At 41.7% G+C, this 22,255-nt stretch overlaps 1 protein-coding gene across 10 annotated transcripts in view; it reads left to right on the top strand.

Annotated features, from left to right (window-relative positions):
- Sox6 (SRY-box transcription factor 6) overlaps window positions 1-22,255 on the top strand; it is a 371,593-nt gene that overhangs the window by 307,131 nt on the left and 42,207 nt on the right. For all 10 annotated transcript variants that reach the window (XM_038332186.1, XM_038332161.1, XM_038332179.1 and 7 more), the window contains one exon: window positions 19,529-19,637. In XM_038332186.1, coding sequence (XP_038188114.1) covers window positions 19,529-19,637 — 109 coding nt within the window. The remainder of the gene's footprint in view (window positions 1-19,528; window positions 19,638-22,255) is intronic.

Genomic DNA, 22,255 nt, shown 5'->3' with positions numbered 1-22,255 from the left:
TGTACAGACCAGTTAGTACAGACTCTCACTTTATAGATGAGGAAACTGAGGCAGAAAGAATGGAGGAACTTGCCTGCTTTAAAATACAAGGTATTAGAGAATGGTACAAAACCCCACATCCCTGGCATTCAGGCCACGGTATATTCCAGCTCCCAGGACAATTTCCAAGTCCTAAGGTAACAATGTTGGTGACTTTGGAGTTTACATAGTACTGACTTCAGTGTAGTCCTTCTCTGTTACCTGTTGTAATCCTTGCAATAGTGAGCCATGCACATATGATATATTGTACACACACACATATATAATATATGATATATATATATATATATATGTTATATAATACCTTATTAGAGTTAATGTCAAAGGAGACATTTGTTTTCTGGGTATGTTCAGTACACAGTAAGCACTTGGTAGCATATGGAATGCTTTAACTTGATGCCAATAACAATTTTTGTACATACATTTTATATGACATTTTAGTTCTCAGTAGTTCACACTTGTCAAAGGTTTACATAAGCCTTTCTCGCGTTAGGCAGGTGAGTAGCACTAGTCTCTTTCTGGCAGTTGCAGTTTTGAAAATAATGGGAATGTCAACGTTTTGTTAGGAAACATTTTTCTTGTTTATCCATTACAATCTGCCCTCACAACCCTCTTATAGATTTTTTTCCATCATTCCCCTTTGCCGGTAAAGATGAGGTTCCAAGAGCTCACATTATTGGACGGCGTGCTTACAGGGAGCACTGAAAGTGAAGCCTTTCACACTCGACTCATGGCTCCATAGCCTGTGTCTTCTCCTACAGTGTCAGTCTCTGACGTGTGTTCTAGTGAACCTGAAACTCACTCTCTCTCTCTCTCTCTCTCTCTCTCTCTCTCTCTCTCTCTCTCTCTCTCTCTCTCTCTCTCTCTCTCTCTCTCTTTCTCTCTCTCTGTGTGTGTGTGTCTGTGTGTGTGTGTGTTGACATGCACACGAGGCTGCTTTATGATGGAATATGATATCTGTCTGTGTTCATCTCTGATTTTATTCTGCTCTCTTGATGCTTATGACTGTTGCTATGTTTGGTTGTTTTCGTGTTCAGTTGGTCTCAGTTCTGCCTCTTTAGAGTATGTGAGCATTTTACAGTGGATGTGACCTTCTTTCCATACTGGATTCTCTTTCAGCATTGTCTTGAATCTGCTTGTCCCAAATGTACCTTCAGGAGCACTCTGAAGAGTGTTCACTTTTAGCTAAGATCCAGTTTGTAATCTTGACATTTGCAACTAAGATTAGAATTTCCCAAAGTACTGTCTTCCTGCTATGGAGAGAAATGCTTGCTTTTATTTTTGGTACAACCCTGATTTGCCCTTTATGTCTTTTTATAAATGAAGTCAACAGCACTGGCTTTGAAAAAACACAAAGAGTGTCTTGTGACATGCATTACCCACTAGCCCTAGTTCATATATCTTCTTGACTGTCAGTCCCCAGTAACTCCCAAAGAGATCGTTCGAATTTGTTCTATTATGGAGAATCAATGCAGTTTTTATGGAAAAACTGAAACATTAAGTTTGGGATCCTCTTATATATGTTGATAGTAAACTTTCAACATTAAAATCAGTTTTCATCTTTCCACCTCCAAAATAGAAATGAATTTAAAGAAATAATTTCATGTATTCATGGTTTTAAAAGTTGCACTGGCATATCAAGAACTTCCTAGGATTGGGGATGAAGTTCTGTGGTACAGACTTGACCTCCTTACATAGGACCCTGGTTTTGATCCCTACCATTATAGGAAAAGGGGTATGGGGCCCTTTAGTTCTTCTAAGAGTATGAATTCCCTAAATTAGTAACACCCCTGCAGGGGAGGTTGGAAGCAGATTTAGTCTTTTGTATTCTAGACCAGTGATGTAGCTGCCAAAGTATGATATCCTCAGGTCTAGTCAAGCATCATCAGTGGAAGAAGAAACAAAACTCTTTTAAATAAGTCACAGTGAGGTCAGAGTCGCTGCTTCAGTCTAATAGATGCTCCGTTCACTTCAACCACATGGCCTTACAGCTTGGGACACCTGTGGCCTGTTACTTTTGAGTACCTTTGTTTACTCACTGGGAAGGCAGAAATGATAAATATACATGGCTGTGGGCAAGAGCCAATAACATAGTATGTGTGAAGTAATGCAGATGGAAGTAAATCTTCTGGCTTCACCATGGTTTCCAGCAGGAGGGCATCACAAGAGTTGGGCAGGAAAAGCATCTCATCTGATGGGCAAGTTTGTGCACAGGCTTGGCTCATCCCTCTCTGCCCTGATGGAAATGCACTTGTGTTTAGGAGACAAGATAGATCAGACCCATGTGCCACTTGCAGGACACCCATCCGCTAGGGGCTTGAGGCACTGCTGACCAAGGGGAAGAGTGGTCTGGAGAACAGGAAGCACTTGCAGTGCTTCATAGAAAGACTTAGGAGGAACATCCAGATGAGGTCCCCCAGCACAGCTTCCTCCAGGCACCCTGGCATTTGTCTGCTCATCTGGGCTGGGATGAAGACCATACTCCAGGGTTCCAGTGACAGGGGGTCTTGAATATCTGGGGTGAGAATGAGTGAATGGTTGTGATTAAGAGAGGGAGGAGGGAGGGGAAGGAGGCAGAGAGAGACGGAGGAGAAAGGAGAGAGATGGAGGAAAGATGGAAGGAGGAGAAGGGTGGGTAGTGGCTGAGGTGAATGGAGTATTTCCCCAGATAAACTTTCAGACAATGAACTTGTTACATAGAACCTGGTAAGTTGTTTCTTCCCAGCAAGACAAAGGTAGGGATGTGGGGCTGTAGACACAAAAGAAAAGCTGAAGTAATTATCTTAGTTCATGGGCTATTATGACTAATAAGTCTCTGCTGAGGAGACTTACCCTCCTCTCAGGAGAAGCCTGACAGAGCTCTTATTTTCTGTTTTCCTCTTTCAAGGGAAGCACTGAGGACGCAAAGCCAGCACTTCCTGGTGCTCTATGCCTTCCTACCCCCATTGTGGCTTACTGTTATTGCTAATGCAAAGGAAGAACTGTTGTCCTGATGGTCCCCATGCCTTTCCCTGACACAGAATCTGTGTGCTTCTGTCGAGAAACCAGACTGCATTAGCTCCTTTGAGCCATGCAAAGCTATTTTTTTCTTTCAGTCTGTTTCCACATTGGCATGTGCCCTTTTGGCTCAGGGAACCTTATAGAAGCTTCCTTGCTGGGCTTCAGGAGAGCTTCACCATCAGCATCTCTCCTTGCTCTGCTTCACTACTGATTTCCTGCCTCCCGGTGGCGGTGGGTCTGCTGTGGAGTCTGCACTGCCCTGTCTCTGCCTCCTCGTGTGTATGAGGAAGCATTTTTCTTTTTCTGACTTGCTGCCCTTCTCTGCTCATCCCATTCTCCCTTCTCCCTCCTTCCTGCACCCCTGCCACAGTCTGAAGCTTGCTGATGACTGGTGATTTTTCTCTGAACTGTACAGTGGTAAGAGGTACTTGCCGCTTCTGGATTGTTGTGGAAAAGGGCTACTGTATATAATAACTGTGTCTCCTTGTATGTTATGTGTCCTCTGTAGCAACACAGCAACAGAAGCTCCAGTGTGCACCCTCCAAAGGGTGCCCCCAAACTACAGAGGAATTGCTGCATGAGGAAGAGGTAGCACAGTGCAGAGGGTGGCAGGGGACAGACTTTTACAGAATTTAAGGTTGGTTTCATTTATTTAAGCACTAAGGACATGAAGTCTTGGCCTTGAAGACCTTCAGAAATTTCAATTTATGAAGTGAGTGCCTAGTTGCAGAGCTTCAGGAGTTGATGTGGATGGCCACCTTCCTCATGGCCTGATCTACACCTACAACACTAATCAAAGTCTTAGAAATGACGCAGTACAAAATGGCAATAGGAGTTGAGGCAAGATGCTAAGGCAGGAGGCCCGTTTTCTAGGGGACTCGGGTGAGTCTCTAATTACTGAGCCTCCCTAAGGGAGTTCTGGAGCATCAGTAGATCATGTCTTCCAATAAGACTGTAGGCACAGGACTGAGAGTCTGTTTGGTGTCACCATGGCTGAGTAGGGCTCTCGATGTCTGAGGGGCCCAGAGAAGTAAGGCAGTGACTTCTGCTTAGAAGGGCACTGTGGCCATGCTCTGGGATTCCTGTCTGCAGCCTCCTTGGAATGGAATGAAATTGGCAGCCTTGGGCTGATACATAAATAAGTAGTGTGTCCTCTCTGGTTTTCCATAAATAAAGCAATTATTTGTTTATCATCCTTGTGGGTGGTGGTGGAAAGGCGAGGCTATAGAGGAGTGTAGTCAATTTCAAGTAAATCAGGTCTGCTGTGTCCAAGATCTCTGGTGTTTAGAGGACACGTTTTAGAATTTCCTCAGAGCAGTGCGTAAGACCCGACAGTTAGCTAAGCACTGAGGTATCTACTGACCCAGCCCCATGGCAAGGCCACAGTACTGAGGGGCCTGGATTTCATATTGCACCAAGACTGTTTTCCGAGCATTATCATCCCCAGGTTTTAGACTGTTAAAAGGCTGCTTAGTGAAATCAAAAAATTTAAAGGGATCTTTAAAGACAAAAGACACTGGTTTCCGTTCACACAGAAGCCGTACTAAGGAGTGCCTTTTGCAGTTAAGTCTGTCTGTCTCGAGGGTAAGACTACTGGTGACTGTTTAGAGCGGTACATATGCGTTTTAAAACCGTGATGAAGATGAGAATAAGCCCACAGACATCTTGACTAGTCTTCAGGGAAGGCTGATATTTTAAACCAGACAGCTCCTAAATAGATGCATTTATTTTCAGACCTGTTACCTTGGGTCTGAGCGTTCTAGTATTCTGTCCTCACACACTAGTGTCCACAGGAGAACAAGCCCACAACTCAGAACCTTGTTTGAATGGCAGATCTTAACCTGCATGGCCAAGTTTATTTTAATTAATTAATAAATTTGCTACTATTTTGGCTATCACCTCATTTATTAAAACCGACTGTTCTAATCAATACAATATTACAATATTTAAATATGAGCTTATTTAATTGGTTAAAAACAGACTTAGTCCTTTATTTAGTCATTTTACCTTTGTTTTATTTTTTTTTTTTTTTTGCTTTTCTGTAGATTACATTTGACAGCAGAGTTTCATAAGAATCAACTTTTAAAAGTATTTTTTTTTTGGTTTTCTGAGACAAGGTTCTCTATATAACAGCCCTGACTATATTGGAACTCACTCTGTAGACAGACCAGGCTGGCTTCGAACTCACAGAGATTCACCTGCCTCTGCCTCCCGAGTTGTGGCCATACCGCCAAGCAAGAATCAGATTTTAATAGGCATGTTGCATACCTTTAATCCCAGCACCTGGGAGGCAGAGGCAGGTGAATCTCTGTAAGATAGAGGCCAGCTTGGTCTATATAGCAAGTTCTAGGCCAACAGGGCTACATAGTGAGACTTGTCTCAAAAACAAAATCAAATACAAAATAGAAGGAACTATAACTCTTAAAACTTTAATAATTTGTAATTGTTATTCTCATGGTCTTCTTAAGTCATTAATTGGTCTGAAATTACTGTTAAAAATTCTGCGGACATTTCAAACCTCTGCTAATTATAATATTCACATGGGAAGTTGTTCTATGAATAACTGTTGATTTTTTTCCTTGAGACTGTGCAGATCCATTTTAAGCAACTCTCCTTAGCTGGTCTTGGGTTGAGTGAACAGCTTCTTTGCCTCTGCTGGGTTTCCAGGTCTTTTGTGGACAAGGCAGGGAATGGACAGAACACACATGCTGATTTATTGAGTCTCAGACTCTTGGGGGGGGGTTGCTCTTTTTTCATTTAGAAAACAGTTCATGTGGATGAAGCACCATTTCTAACTTTGAAGAAATGACTGTCCAAATATATAGAAACTTACACAAGAATTGAAATCCAGCATTTTAAAGCACCTCACTATTTAGTGCCTGTCCCTGAATGATGAGCCAAAATTCAAAGTTATGAACTAAATTAAATTCAGTTCCAATGCTGCCATCATCTTGGCATTTAAATTGTTTAAACATAAATCTGAAGACTGCTTTCTGACTTACTAAAAACCAAAGTTAATGCAGTCTCAAACTTCATTGTCTCAGCTATAATATAAGGCATTTCAGTCTCATTTCTAAACATGGAGATGACAACCTGAAGCACGATTAATAAGAACTTGGAGACATATTGGGGTTCAACCTGGAGACCAGAAAAGCAAAGCAGCCAGCTACTGGCTCTTACCTTGACCTCAGTCCGAAATGGCAATCCTACCTCCAGGAAACCCCAGATGAGACTGAGACTTAGAGCTGTCTCCTCCCTTTTTATAATCCTCTCTAGTTCTGAGATTAAGGGTGTGCACCACTACCGCCTGCTTTCTATGGCAAGCTAGTGTGGCTACTGGGATTAAAGGTGTGTGTCGTCACTGCCTGGTCTGTAAGGCTGGCCAGTGTGGCTGTTTTACTTTTCTGATCTTCAGGCAAGATTTATTTATTAAAATACAAATGAAATGCCACTACAACAACCTCTTCCCTCTGTAGAATAACAATAAATTAAATTATCCACCCAGACTATACTTTGAATTGAACATACTTTGAATTTGTGTCAGAATCAGTTGTCAGGATCAGGTGATCTTTATCTACTTCACCGTTTATTCACTCAGAGGATGGGGCAGTAATTACAGCATACTTCTCTGTCTGTGGGCTCTCTGACAAACTGTATATATGTAGGGAGCCCCTAGCTCATTTACATCACATGCATAATGTACGCTAGCTGGGATATTAGCTTCTCAGGTTTGATGGAATTGCACAACACACACGGTGATCAGCACATTCTTGAGACTGCAATGATCAGAGGAATCAGAGGAATGTAGCAGCACTGTGGGAACAAGAGGAAGTGCTCTGGTATCATCACACACCCATCCCTGTTCCCTTTCACCCCTCTGAACCAGGTTGGTTTTCCTTGGTGCCTAACAAATCATCAGAAATCTAGTAGCGTAAATTACAGAAACAGGAACAAGAATAAATGTCTATTCCTAGGCTTCATATTCAGTAAAAAGAGGAAAGAGTTGGCTTCAGGGAGAACAAACTGCCCCAAAGCTTTGTGGATCTGTACATATTCTTATGTCATTTTCAGAGGAGATGCACAACCTTTTACAAATGCGCCTGGCGCATTTAATCTCAAGCAGGCATTGGATGCCACAAGGAAAAAAATGAAGGAAGAAAAGTCAGGCATGGGAAATTAAAAGAAAAAAAGTTCAAAAATATGCAAAACACAAGTTGCTAATAAAATATTGTCTGCTACACTAATTAACATGTTATTTACAAAGTTTATTCTTAGCATACTAACGAGATGATGACAATCCCATAGCAGTTTCCACTCAGATTACTTAAGACTGTAGCAAGAGTTCTATCCTGGAAGTTTGTTACAAAGCCATCAGCTCTCTCTAGTCCTGAGCAGTGTTTCTGAATAACGCTTACACAGGCATTCATCAGAAGCCCAGATGTTTGAAAAGGATACAGCAGACACACTGTAGCTGTTTTAAAGACAGCCACTTTCCCTTTGTCCTCTCATCAGCTTCACAGTTCCCTTCCAATTAAACCTAGATGTGTGTTTAGCTTGTCCACATCCCTGCCCGCCCCCACCCCTGTCTCCTGTGTGGTTATTGCTGACTTGAGACATCCCAGCAAGGAATCTCACTCCTCTGAACTAAGCTGTAGCATTCTTCCTGCCTTCCTTCCCTTCACCTCCTGATAAAGAGTTGACAGGATTTACTGCCACACACAGCAAATAGCCTGTTAGTTAGTCTGTGTAAGCCCCTCCCCTGCCCCCAGACTCAGCCTTACTCATTTCTCTCTGTGCGCCTCTGGAGTCCCGCTCAGGCAGTCTCCAGTCCCGTCTTGATTAAATAGAGCAAAATACACTGGTCATTTTAAAAACTGAGAATTTTCTTGAATTTAGTTTCAATGTTCAAGAATTGAAAGAAGTGAGAAAATTTTAATTTTATTTGTGATAGATTTAACCTAAGAAATTTAAAGTCTTTGTTAATGTTTACATTTCTGTCTTTATGCATTTTTATGTAATGACTAGAATTAGTGTGCCCTCACTTAAATCTCTTGAACATCCCCCACCCCGTGAAGTATTTTATGTGAAAAGCCTGTGTGTGATATTATCAGGAAAAACTTGTTTAATTTTATTTTTATTTTTAGGTTTATTTTTATTTTTTAGAAGAATATTGTGACCCCATTTGGGAATTTTAATTTGTATCTTATTTAGTCTGCAGTGTGACACCAGTTAATTGTGCGCTACTTTGTAGTAACTACATGTTAACTCTGTTGGAAGTAATGGTAATTATACTGTAATTGACACCAGTTCTCCCACAGCTTTGGAAAGCCATACAATTAACACATATCGCCACAGTTGGACACTTTCTTTTGTCCTCTGTGGCATACCATCTTAGAGTACTATTTTCGACAGTGCTCCTAAATATTTTCTCCTTCTTTTAAATGCCTTTTAAAAATTGTCAATTTTTAGAGTTACTTCTAAACATTACGACTAAACTAAAACATTTCTTAAATTTTAATTTTACTCAATGAAAGCCTCTTTTCTGATCAGATGTAATTAAATTTCTCATGACTTTTATTACAAATTTGTTGGCGGTGTCCTTGGTTCTACAGTACTTCCTTTCATGAACTCTTGACATGGAGGAGTGTCTCTGAAAGTGAGTCACAGCCGCTCTCTTTAATTGGGCTTGCAGGTGGGAGGATTGGGCTGTACCTGGCACCCGATGCCCCCACAGTGGACACCAGCCTGGAGACAGAGGCAGATTTAAAGCCAGTTAGATGAAAGTGACTTCCCTCTGATTTTCACTGCCCCCTTTTCTTGCTTTCCCATGTGACCCCCTGCCTTCCATTGACTGTAGAGGCCAAAGAGTTTTGAACCAGCAAACAGACGCTTTGGGACCAGATATGACCACAGCTTGGTAGGCATGTTTGACAAAGGGATTAATTTTGAGTGCTCTTCTTGAGACTATGATAATTGTTAAGAACGTTTTGTGACCCAGTGAAGTGTGTGTGGGAGAGCTGGGAGAGCTAGAGGTGGATATCACAGGACCGGAGAGTTTCAGAGCTGGAAGAATCCACGGAGAGAAGCTAACTCCCTGATTCCGCAGATGAAGCCACCAAAGTAGCATGGCTGGCCCAGAGTGGTGGAGTCAAAGGAGCAGAGGCTGAGAGAGCCTGGAGGTCCTGGGGTAGACACTGGATACACTCGCAGGGGCTGACAGGCTTCAAGCAAGCCTCCTGGCCTCTCTGGCCTCAGTGATCTCTGAGTGAAGAGGCCTTTATGTTTTCTTTTGGAGTGACAGCTTCCCCATCCCCCTGTTTTTCTCTTAAGAACATATACTATTTCTGCAGCACACATTTTCTTTAAATTACAGGAAAACCTCTTAGGGGATGCGATGTATTTATACAGCTCATAAATTAAAACAGATACATTGTGGTAATGCTTATGCTTTTCCATTTTTGTGTGTTTATATTTCTGTGGGGGAAACATCTTCAAAATTATCAGTTGGCCTGCTAAAACTGAAGTAGAATGCATAATTTTGAAGAAAATATTTATTCTTGGTTTGTATAGTTTCGATGTCTTTAGCTTGAATAAATTGTACCTGTGTTCCCACAAACAATGTTGAAAATACACACTGCAAATTACATAGATGTCTGAAATCAAATTCCTACGATCCCCAAGATACCATTTTGGACAAAGATGTTTGCTAACTCGCCGTTAGTTTTGTGCTGATGTCCTTTGCTCATATGGGGAATGTTAGGCTAACATTATTGTTATTGGTGGCTTCAGAGAGATAGAATTCCCTGCTTTTAAATCATGTTTTAGCTTTCGAAGTAGCTTCTGCAGCTTTACAATGGAACCTTTTGTGAACTTGTTACCGAATAATCGGAGAATATTCAGGAACAAATCTGCCACATGCCTCTGTGTAGGAATAAAAAGTTGAAACCACATATAAGCAGGCCTCCGGTTGCCACACAACTGGATCTGCTTAAATCTGGGTGCTTTATAAGTCTACTTGGGAGTCGCAAACTTATAAATAACCTTGCAATTGGTTAAAGCCATATTAAAACCATATGAGCAAAACAGAAAGCGCTTAGCTCCAGGACTTCAGTAAGCACTATCACCCAGAGAAACATAATTGAATTCAGCGCTTCCCAAGGCTAAAGTGGGTTCCTGTCTTCAGGACTAATGCTGCCATGTCACTTGTCAAGTGATGGTTGGTGACATGAGTCTGAGCATGTTGCAGGAGGTGCATGGGACCCTGCTGTTGCCAGGATTGTAGGGACAGAACTCTTCTGGCTTGGTGCACCCTTCACATCCTGGGGGAAACTTGTCATACATCATTTGAGAATGTCTTTGAAAGCCCCATAAAACACATCCACAAGAAGCTCTGCCGACAGTTGTTCATTTCAGCAGGCATGTACTGCATGGCGTTGCTCTGCTTACAGGGCCCAGTGCTTGCGACAGGGAGCCTACGGTCCAGGGGTTAACAAACAGTAACCCAGCACCCCAAGAAGAAATCGGAACAGCTCGTGTCACTCTTATTGATTGTGGTTCATTTTTTTCAAGTTTTCTTCTTCTGGTTTTTGATAACTTTTGATGAGTTGTTTTAATTTTTCCTTCCCTTTTAAGGCTAAATTCTTTGAAGAATTATTCATTGATAGACAGATGATAGTTAAGTGATAGATTATAGGTAGGTAGGTAAATGGCTGGAAGTGATAGGTAAATGATTGATAGATAAATGGTAAATAGCTAGATGATAAAAAAGGTAGATTAATGATAATTAGGTGTAGATGACAGACAGATAGGTAGATAGATAGATAGATAGATAGATAGATAGATAGAATGATAGATAGATAGATAGATAGATAGATAGATAGATAATAGTAATATCAACATAGAACTGCTACTTGGTTCTGATTGCAAATACTTTTGAAGGATCATTGCTAAAACTAATGGCCTTTCTAAACTTTACTTTTTGATTATGTGATAAATTTTGATGAGTGACAAGAAAACTTTTATGAAGTAAGAAACAAAAGCTGTCATCCTAACAATTTTTTTTATATATCACAGATCGGGTGACCCAAAAAGCTGAAATGTATTATCTCAGTCTTAGAAGCTGGAAATCCTCAGTCTAGATGCCAGTGGGGTTGTTTTCTTCTGAGGCCTCCATCCTTGGCTTCTATATCTGTCCTTCTTGCTCTCACATGGTCTTTCTTCAGTGTAAACACATTTGTGTCCAAACTCCTACTTAATATACCTAGTCAGCATGTAGCACGGACTGTAACAACCTCACTGGACTGGGTTATATCTATGGCCATCCTTAGAAAACAATAGTGAGATAGAAATTACAATTTAGGTAGGTATTTGTACTGAGGTAAATTCAGGATCATAAATCTAAAATTTGGTTATTGTGAGTGTTCTCCCAATCCTTAAGTTGTTAAGGAAATGCTGGTGCCATGGGGTTGCAGTGATTAATTAAAGGGTTATATGTATGAATGTTTCTGAGAAAGAGAGAGAGAAATTAGGGGGGGGGTGTAGATTAGTAAAATAATCTGTCAGATAAATGATTAAATGAGAGAGCATATGTGTAGACACTTTGCAGAAAGGCAAGATAGAAGGAAAGAAGGAAAAATAAATTAATAAAATATTATAACAGTTAAAGACATTATTGCTAAATATTCCAAGCTAAACATTAACAGCACCCTGATCTAAAACCATGCATTCTCCTGCATCAGTTGCTGACCTAGACAGCCAGAGTGCATTCCTTTTGCCTTGACTAAGCATCCCAGAACTAAAGTTAGGCCTTTGTTCCAGCAATCATGTGATAGTCAGATCTCACATCCATTTTTAAGCACTCAGAGGTTCCCCGACTCTCCCTCCCTGCTCAGCTTCATGCCCTGCTCAGTTGGAATCTTAGGTTCAGATACAATTCCTTTGAGTTTTCTGAATGTAGGATTTCAAAGCCCTTTGGACTCTCATATGTTAAACTTTTTCCTAACATGCCATTCTCTTCCTGATGACATTACAAGTAAGCCAACTAAAGCATTTCTTCTTGACAAAATCTTGTGTTGACTTTTTTACTAGTCCCAAGTGTAATCTGTCACACTCCCTTTTCTTCTGTCACCAAGACCATAGAGAACGCATATTACGGTTGACTTACTTATGGGTCTGTCCATGTGGCTTCTCAGTTTGCTAAAGATTGTAAAGACTTTACAACAGATTAGGCAATCCAGTAGCTAAATCCTGCCAAAATAGCTTCTCTTTCTTCTTCTATTTTAGTTTTACTTTTAAACAAAGAAAAATTAATTTTTAATTTTTTACAAAAGCAATGAAATCAAATTTAATGATTTTACATAGATATATTTAATTATTAAAAGGCAAATAAATGCAAATTAAGATGTGTAAGTCAATAGAGTGCCCTTCTGGTCAGTCTGGGCCCCTGTTGGGAAATGGGAGATCCACCTTACTCTAATTATATGGCAGGGCTTCCCATAACATCTCTCTTTACAGCCTCAGCTATCCTAGAACGTTCCTCTTACCCTACTTAGCAGTTAAAAATATGTCCATTTCTGCCAGGTGGTGGTGGCACATGCCTTTAATCCCAGCTCTCCAAGGAGGCAGAGGAAGTGGATCTCTGAGCTGGAGGCCAGCCTGCTCTACAGGGCAGGGTCCAAGACATCCAGGACTACACAAAGAAATCCTGTCTGGAAAAACAAAAACAAAACAAAACCAAAAGATGTCTATTTCTGATGAAAGATAGTAGAATGAACACTTAAACAAAGCCATTTTAATCTCAGTTTAATTTCTCTTTAGAAGTAAGAGGACAGAGGGCCACATACTGACCAGCTTGGTGGAAATTCTCACTGGAGAGACTTCCATTATATCAGGTTGGTCAGCATGTGATCCTCTTCTCGCTTCTCTTCCAATAGGTGTCTTTGTGGTCTGGAGCAAATACAGTTAGACAACTCAGGACTTAACTCATTCATGAATACTAACCAGTTCAATACTGATGTTAAGGATACATTAGGAGCTATAAAAAGTAAGAATGTTGGCTAACACAGTAGTACTGGACTAGAGAGTTCAATGATGAGCTTCATTTTTCCCAGCTAGAGGCTTTATTGGAAACATCCATGCTTCTAGGATAACTTCATCAGAAAGTCACCTTTTATGTGTCAGACCTACATTGTTAGTATGTACGTATGTGTGCGTGCCTGTGTGAGTTTATATTCCACACAGCAGCCACAGACAGATCCCCTGGAGCTAGAGTTACAGGCAGTGGTTGTGAGCTGCCCCATGTCGGTGCTGGGAACCAAATTCCAATCCTCTGCAAGAGCAGTGAGTATTCTTACTCACCGAGCATGTTTATTGATCATTAGCAAACATTTGTATCATTAAATTACTGATTATAAACTGCAGGATATAAATTAAAAGGATGTGTATGGCGACTCAATAGGACTATGTGTGTGGTTGAGAATGTCTTGTGAGAACGGTCGCAGACGGTTATGTCCAAAGCGGGTCACCATGGGCCAGAGAATCACTTTCCCCTGTATTGTCCTGCTTACAAAACAAAATAAAATGAAACCATTTATTCTGAAATGTGTACTGTTTTATAAGTCAAGTGTCTTTGGTAGAGAATGTATTCTGTTGCCAGAATTTGACAAAGATTTTGCAAAAATGCCTGTGTTTACCTACAGAAATTCCAAGTTAGATTGATGTTAAGCTATATAATCAAATGCATCTTTTTGTTTTTTAAAAGTTGTTTATCTCCCTCCTGTAGGAATATTTGAGATTCTTATCCAGCTTTGTTTAGGTTATTTTGTTCAAGGAACTCTCACCAGTACAGTGGGGAGTGCGTTGAATCTAAGCATCTCATTTCCGACCTGGGAATGCTATGAAACTGTGGTTCTTGCTACTTCTAGACACCCCCTTGTGTGGTCTTGTGAGACCACAGGTCCTTGTGGACATGGATAGGAACTGCATAGGATCTATAGTAAGGCCTAAAATGTAATCCGTGGCTTATAAGATCTTTTGATCTTGATGCCAGAGATCTAGCAATGTACATGAACCAAACCCTGATTGTTGAACTCAGTGCCATGAAACCAGGGGCTAATTATGTAGTCAAGACTTAGAATTTGGGCAAAGTGGAAAGTGGGCCAATTAGACAGGAACCAGAATTCAGAAGAAATGTGGGTTTTTCAATAGGAATAGGACTCGACAGGAAGACAGAGAAGAAGCATGTGGCAGAGGATTATGGTGTTGTCACAGATGGGCCACTGTTCACCCTAGTAGAAGATGACTAGTTGGGGATTGTGCAGCATTTGACTTGAAAAGGCATATGGGCAGTGAATGAAGTACCTTGCAAGCCAGGTTTTGGCTAAAATGCAGTGGGAAACAGGAGGTGACAGAATGTTCTGACCTAGACACTGGAATTGTACAAGTTGAGGATGCAGTGTGAACAGAGACCAGAGAAGACAGAGACCAGGGCCAGGACCAGCCAGAAGGCTATGGCAGCCAGTGAAGGCTGCAGGCCACAAGGCTTTTGCCAGGCTAAAGGTGACAGGAGATCCATGATGGGGAGACAAAAAGGCTTTGTGGAAGAAAATAAGCCTGGATAGACCAGGGTAAAGAAGGAAGTGAGACAAGAACTATTAGCCAGTTGGCACTGGTGCAAATGCAGGACAGGGGGATGCTGGGTAAAGGGTGATGGTTATATTTAGTTTAGGACTGTGTTCTCCTGGATTGAAGAACCAGTCCAATATGTAAGTAAAATCAAATGTCCAGAAAAGATTGAAGCTTAGAACTGGGATGAAGACAAAAAGACTTCATTTAGGAAGTGCCCAAAAACTAGGTATAGCTGGAACTTCAAAGGTAGACAGTATTTCAGAATTCTGCAATACCTGTGCTTTGGGAGGGCACAAAAACATGATTGACGAGCTGTGATGTTAACCTTTATTGCAAATCTGAAAGGTTTTTAAATATTTCAAATATTTAAATGTTCATTTGGCTATGTAACAACAAAATTCTTATTTACATAAAAAAGAATCATGTCATATTTCCCTTGCGAGAGATTGGTGCTACTAATTCCACAATTATATGGGCACAGAAATTTCTATTTACTACCTCATATATACATAAATAGAATATTTGGCAATTAGTTAATAACATACATTTAAGTTTATTTAAGAAAGTCAATGTTGAGCAAATCCCAATTATAATGTATTTTATGTGTAAAAATAACCCAAGATAGTTTTCACCTCTTTAAACTACAATATGGGTAACAGTCCCCCCCCACCCTGTGCCCATCTGTTTGCTTTGTGGCTACTATGAATGACACCACACTCAGACAATCTGTACAAATGGGCTTTTGAATAAAGGTTGGTAAAGTGCCTCTCTTTTAGACCGCAAGAGTAAAGTATATGGTACCATTATCTAGACAGGTCTAGAATGGAATATATCCATTTGTGAAGTAACAAACAAAAGCTCCTCTGAGCATGTACCACTTTCCCCTTCCTGCTGTAGAAAGGGGCCACCTTGAAGCACAATACAGGCTGGCCACCCCAATGACCCAGAGGGAAGGTGAGGTACAGAATTGCATTTCGTGTATTAGTTTTCTGGAGACGGCTACAATCTGTCATCTTGCATATGGTTTGAAAGTGGCTTGTCGCACTGGCAAGCAAACTGTTATTTAAGTACACCATCCACTCTACTACTGAAACGGTTTTGCCAAACTTATCCAAGTAGTCTCACACGCTTAAAGATAGTATAAATATCATTTATTGCCAGCAGTTTTCTTCAGACTCCATGGCTGTCTTCCTGCTGCCTGATCTAAGTGTCCCAGTTTACATTATGGCCTTTACTGCCTCTGTTTGATGGAGTGATCAGTAAAAATTTAATGACACTATAAAATAATAAAAATGTCATTAATTTACCACGGATCTTGGATGCAGTGGTTGTAAAGTTACATTAATAAACAGAATATTTTTTACAACAAAAAGCATTGTTACGTGGGAACGTATAAATAACACACATAAATTTAAGAGCAATTTTACTGTGAGCACACACATTATTATGGAATAGCCAATAAGTGTATAAAACACAGTATATAAAATTTTATTAAAATATACTGTGCACATCAAAAATTCAGCTTTTATCTAAGTGCAAAGAAAAGCCATTATTGTGTGCTGACTGTTTCATCACTGCTCCTTCCCCAGATCAGTTTCACGTTTGTTGCCAGGAAGAGGCAGCTGATTTCCTCGCTTAAATGAGAACAAACCCCTGGTCTTTTATTTACCCCCAAATTCATTCTCTCTCCACTGGTGCCAAGATGTAACTGATCAATCTTGCCACGGTAGGGAGGGAAAAGTTGCTAATTTAATGCAAAGTTAAAAATAATGCCAGAGGATCTGAGTGGTTTGTTCACTGACTCTGGAAATAAGGGATAATAATCAGAGTCTTTCTGTCGGCAGTGAGGCCGCCCCGTCATTGATTTCGATAGCACGTGGAGATGATGGATGCTACCATCTTGTGGCTTGTAACATTTAACATTCATCAGCTCCCACTAACGGGGGCTTTATCATTTAAATATCTTTATTTAATATGCAACATCTACCTCATACATCATAATTTCAAAGCACTTAGAGAGCCAACAGTCCCTACAACGCTGTAGTAGAGCTGACTTTTAAATTTTTTCCGGTAACTTTCATGTTGCCTGCATGCTGTGACCGACAATGCACAAGCGAGAGCTGCTCACGTGGCAGTGCAGCGAGTATGCATTCCACTACCAACGTGAAGTGGGACACAGGGTCAAGTTCACACTGAGGAATTTTGCTCTTATCTCTCCATCACCCTACTTGGGAGCTGTTGCACCTAGGGAGGGATAGTTCAAGGGGTGGGGGATGGGTTACTTGGGACCTAAGGACATGCCCTCCACTGTCTATGTTTCTCACAGTGACAACCCATTGGTGTTTTAACAGCCAGAAACTGAGCTTCTTACACTAAGGCTCCTGTCTACCGCACTGGTAAAGCTGTGCCTAGCTCCAGCTGCACAGACCTAAGCGGTAGACACCAGGCCCTCTTAGGGTTCTGTGGCTGGCAAATAAATATCTGAGCTATTCTTTGAAGAAAGAAGGAATCTTCTGGGAGACTGGGAGGAAATTTATATGAAAGGGCTTGGCTTTGCAGGGCCCTGCTTAATCTCAAACACAGTGCTTAATATTATCAAATTGAAAATGCAACCTACTGCCCCCAACACTTTTTATCATTGATTTATTTCCTGCCTATTTAACCAGTATTTCATAGGATGCTCTTCCTTGTCTGCTATGCTGTCAAATATTGATATTTTACAGGTAAAGTGTCTTTGCCAAAGAATCTTTTTTTCAATGAAGTCAGAAAAATTGTCTGACTTCAAAGACACGGTGAATGTGTTGTGGAGCGTCCTGGATGTTTTTGTTATGATTAAAAACAAGCTGATACTACTGCATTGTGAGTGCGCTTCACTTTTAGAAGGAAAAGAGATGATCATCCTGTAAGCTTTGTTGTCTTGAGGATCTTACAAAGCATGGCATGTAATCCTGCTTCTCCTTTCCTGTAAAAAAATACTAAGATTCTTCCAAGAACTTTTTTTTTAACTGAGAATGTTTCCCAGTAAAATCAAAGAGAATGGATGACTAGACCGAGCCTTAGAATATGCATATTGATAGGTTGCACAGTGTTGTCTTTTAGAGAAAGTTGTCCTGCCCCATCTGCCCTGAAAGTTTGTTCTTCCGAGGAGGTGGGAGGACTCTGGGCTTGTAACAGGCATTCACATGCAAATACGCCAGAGAGACCCTGCCCAGAAACAAAGGTTGACCGTGGCTTTGCAGTGCGCTTCTCTTTGACTTTCTTCACACTGCCATAAACCCAGTGCTACTCAAAAATAGGCCGGGCTGATAGAAAGCAGCTGTCCTTCCCTGACCACGTGTGAAGGCTCCCGCACAGCTCCTGGCTGCAAGTAGCGCTGTGCTCTGTGCTGCATCTGGGTTAATTTGTCCCCCGAGCAGCCATGTTTTCACGTGAGGAGGTATTAGGGAGCCACATTCACTTTGGGTTTTGATTTTCAGTCTGTCTTTTATACAGTCATATTCCCGAAATTTCCCCACACTCTGCTGTTGAAACTAGCTAGTTAGTGTTACCCAGTTGAAGAAATGATGGCTAGGTTAATTGTGTTTTGTGCAAAGCTTTCCTAGAAGCCCTGGCTAGATTAAAGCACAGTTGATGCTGTGTTTTCTTCCAACGAAGATTTCAACGCCGTCTCTGATGAAGGGGAACTGGAAGATTTACTGCAACAATTTGACTGATGGGAATTAATTATAGAAATATAATGATATTCAAAAATAATCGTATTAGAAAGCACAAACGCAGTGAGGCTGTACAAATGAGGCACATCCTCTATCAAGTAATTGTATGTTTGCTCTTTCCGAATATTTCCAAGTTTCTAAACATCTTAAAGAACAGAACGCTCGGCGTGTTTCCATCAGATGCCGAACAATGCTCTGCGCAGAACTAGGTCATTGAACAATAGACTGCGCAGCAATCAGCACTCCCCCTGCTGCATAATGCATTAGTAAACATGGCAGAAACCAGTCCCGGAGCTGCAAGCTGCTATTTCATGTCTGTACATTCAAGCTGACATGACATTTAATATCGTTTCATGGTAAACAAACAACAAGGCCTCATCATTCATAAGGATAACACAAAGCCAAGTATGGGTCTGGAGACTAAGCACAGAGGATAGGAGGTGAGAATGGGTACCAGTGTTGGGCTTGTGCAGATCACACCACCATATTAGCACGGCCAGTGAGCCCCTGCCACTGATCTGAGAGGTGCTGTCTCAGACCTCTGCTCTTAGAAGAACTGGTGAATAAGCAAACACCTTTGGGGTTCCCTTCTAAAGCAGCAGGGCTATCGAACCTTTCTGACTTCTTTACAAGGTAAAGTTCAGTGCCCAGGAACTCACAGCTGAAAAATTCGCCTCAAGAAAAGGAGCAATGCCAATGTTCACTCAACCAAGGTTGACACGTTTGCCTTTGGAATACTGGCACATAACATTCAAATTTGTCCTTTTCTCAGGAATACTGACCAAAATTGTGATCTCTAAATAGGAAGATTGTTCTCCCATTTAGTAAGAACGTTCTTAAGTTTTGCACCAGCCCCCTCTCTATTGCATTCCTTGTAGATTCCAGAAGCGAATCCAACACATCAGGACTGGACAGGCAGAGCGGTGCTGGCAGGTTCCCTGCCACGGCCTCTGCTCCCTTCCAGATCTGGCCTTCTAGACACTGCTGGTTTTGTCAGTGACAGGCTCAGCCTGCAGCAGTCTCCAGAGCCCGAGTAGGTCAGACATGATGTTAATAAGGCCATGCTTTGCCGACTACACAAACGGAAACGGGGAGGAGGCAAAGGGCTGCTGTGAAAACTAGAATAAGCCTCTGACTATCCTTTCTCCTAGGAAAGAACACGCTTTGAGAACTTGGGGCCCCAGTTAACAGGGAAGTCAGGTGAAGATGGGAAGCTGGGCCCAGGAGTCATCGATCTCACTCGGCCAGAAGACGCAGAGGGTGAGTGGCTTTTTCCTGGCTTGTGTTTCTCAAGGTTGGTCTGAGTTAGGTATGGGATCCTCGTGGCCATTTTTGAGAGTCACTATCTGGATTCTCTAGGCGAGAACAGAAACGTTTATCCTCCGTATGTATTAAGGCTGAGGACTTTGAGACACTGCTGGACTCTCTACTAGTGAACACACAGCAATCCAAGTACCTCACAATGTTATTTCAAAGCTGTAGTGAGAAATCCAACTACATTCCCCTTAACAGATCCCTATGTGTCTCGCACCTCACTAGAGTTTTACTGAGAAAAAGAAGAAACATGCAGAGGACTTCTTTAAAAAACCTAGATCAAGTAATTCCTAGGTGCAGTCAAACCCTTTGGGACTTAACTGACAGATTTAGCAGAAACCTATTGGTGGCTTAGAAAAGGCCCGGCTTGGGGCCTGTGCACTAACATGGGCGGAAGCCTGTTCAGTGTTCGTTTGGAAAGGGCAGCCTCACTCTCAGGATGTCTACCTGCAGCTCTGTCAATGCCCGTCTTCATTGCTTCCTTTTTGTTTGTTTGTCTTAAATGTACCAAGCAGCCGTCAGCAGAAATTGTTCCCCAGAGGCCGGGTACAATTTATAGGTTAGGGTCAGCACTTGCTAGTAATGTGGCCTGGTTATTTACTGTGTCATCACAGAGTGGAGACTGGCTTTCCCGTTAGCTGTTTCTTTTGGCAGAATCCATCCCACCAGTCAGGAAGATTAATTGCTCTCTTAAGAGTAACAGAATCCTTTACCAATCTCAGATCCTAGTGAAAGTCCTATTTTAGTTTAAGGGAAGAATCTTACTAGTTACCTTTTTACTGGCAGAGTTTCTTACAGGACCCTGATCCCTTAAACACACACACAAATAGAGTTCTCAGCAACATCTGAACAGAGTCTCCCCAGACAGTTTGGAAATTGCTGGTATGAATACTGAGAGCTGGCTGGTGTAGACAGCAGCAAGGCCTCAGATCTCCGGAAGGTATGGCTTCCATGTCAGATGGAGATACTAATTCTTAAAGATAGTGCTACAAAGGTGCAGAGAGTCAACATAAATGCTGAATGGTGTGTGTGTGTGTGTGTGTGTGTGTGTGTGTGTGTGTGTGTGTGATAGAAAGAGACAAGTAGAAGGAAAGGGGAAGAGGAAAAGGAAGGTGGTGGCAAGTGAGAGATAAAGGACTTAAGAGCAGGACCCTACCTGCTCTCCAGCATAGAAAGTGTGTATCAGGGGCACACAGACGTTGACAAAGGCACATAGACCAGCAGGCTTCCACTGGCAAGAGTCAAGATTCTTCTGTCTAGTCAGCCACAGAATCCAAATGATTGACATGATTAATAGTTTGACTGCAACACAGACATCGTAGCTGGCCTGGTGGTCTTCAAAGAAGTATTTCACATCAGGCCCGTGTCAGTCTCCTTGCGAAGCTGTACCGTGGAGGGCCAAGTCTTTGACTCTCTGTAGTGAGCCAAGCAGTCTCTATCATTTTGGGGAAATTCAGTCTGTTCGTTTGGCTGTGAACCAGGAGTTACAGAGCCCTGTCCCCTGACCCTTGCTCTACCAGCACTTTTGTTTGATTCCTTAACTACGTATTAGCTGTGAATATAGTGAGCTGCCTCTCAGTAGCACTGCTATTCAAGTTGATGAGATTGTGTGAACAGAACTACTGGTCATTCTAAAAAGATAAAAACCTTAACAACAGAGAAAAATCTGCAGAAGCATTGTAGAAATTCCTCTACATTGTACCCACATTGTATAGCCTCAAGGACATTTTCCTAATGACATTTTTAAATAAATATCTATCCAGTGCTCATATGCTAGAGGATCTGTTATTTTACAGCCTTCTGCATACAATCTTTAGATACTCTTTGATTAAGTCATCATCATCATCATTATATAGGGTCTTATTATGTAGCCCAGGCTGGCCTCAAACACATGGTGTTTCTACGTCAGTCTCCCAAATGCTATCTATATTCCATAGCACCTGGCTGGTATTACTTTTCCCCATTTTACAGGTTAAAAGATTGAGGCTAAAAAAATAAATAATGTGGTGTAGGCAACAACGCCAATGATGACGAGCTAAAATGGATGGAGGATTCAAGTTCTAGCTTCTGTATTATACCTCTGTGTCGTCAGATAATTGTGATGCCTTCATTTTTCTGAACAGACTTCTTGTGACCTTCCTCAGTAAGGCCCATTTCCTCTCCCCTAAATATAGCTGGTCATGCCATCCATCAGTTCTCGTGTTACCCCATCACACGGAGCAGCATGCTGATGAGTGTAACAGTAGACAGGCTGTAGTGGCCTAGGAGCTTACAGAGCGTGTGAAAACCTCCCTTCAGAAGCCTGCCCAGAGTTGCCATTGAGACCTCATGTGCCTCTGGGGGACTCTGAGTTCATGAATGGAGTCGAGTTACCTGCACTAATATGGACAGCCGCACAGTGCCTTTGTGGGGAGCAGCCTTCTGCTGACTCCAGGCTGGGTCCTGGCGTCTGTTCAAGCCTGAACTGATTGCAAATCCTGTTGGAGTTACAGTTCCTATTAAAGTCAGGATAGGCAGCAGGTACACAGAATAGTCTCTGCTCTGCTTGTTCATATTCCCCTCGG

The sequence above is a fragment of the Arvicola amphibius genome, chromosome 1 (assembly GCF_903992535.2).
Source record: "Arvicola amphibius chromosome 1, mArvAmp1.2, whole genome shotgun sequence".
NCBI classification, from domain to species: Eukaryota; Metazoa; Chordata; class Mammalia; order Rodentia; family Cricetidae; genus Arvicola; species Arvicola amphibius.
This window is presented reverse-complemented; position numbering and strand designations above follow the sequence as displayed.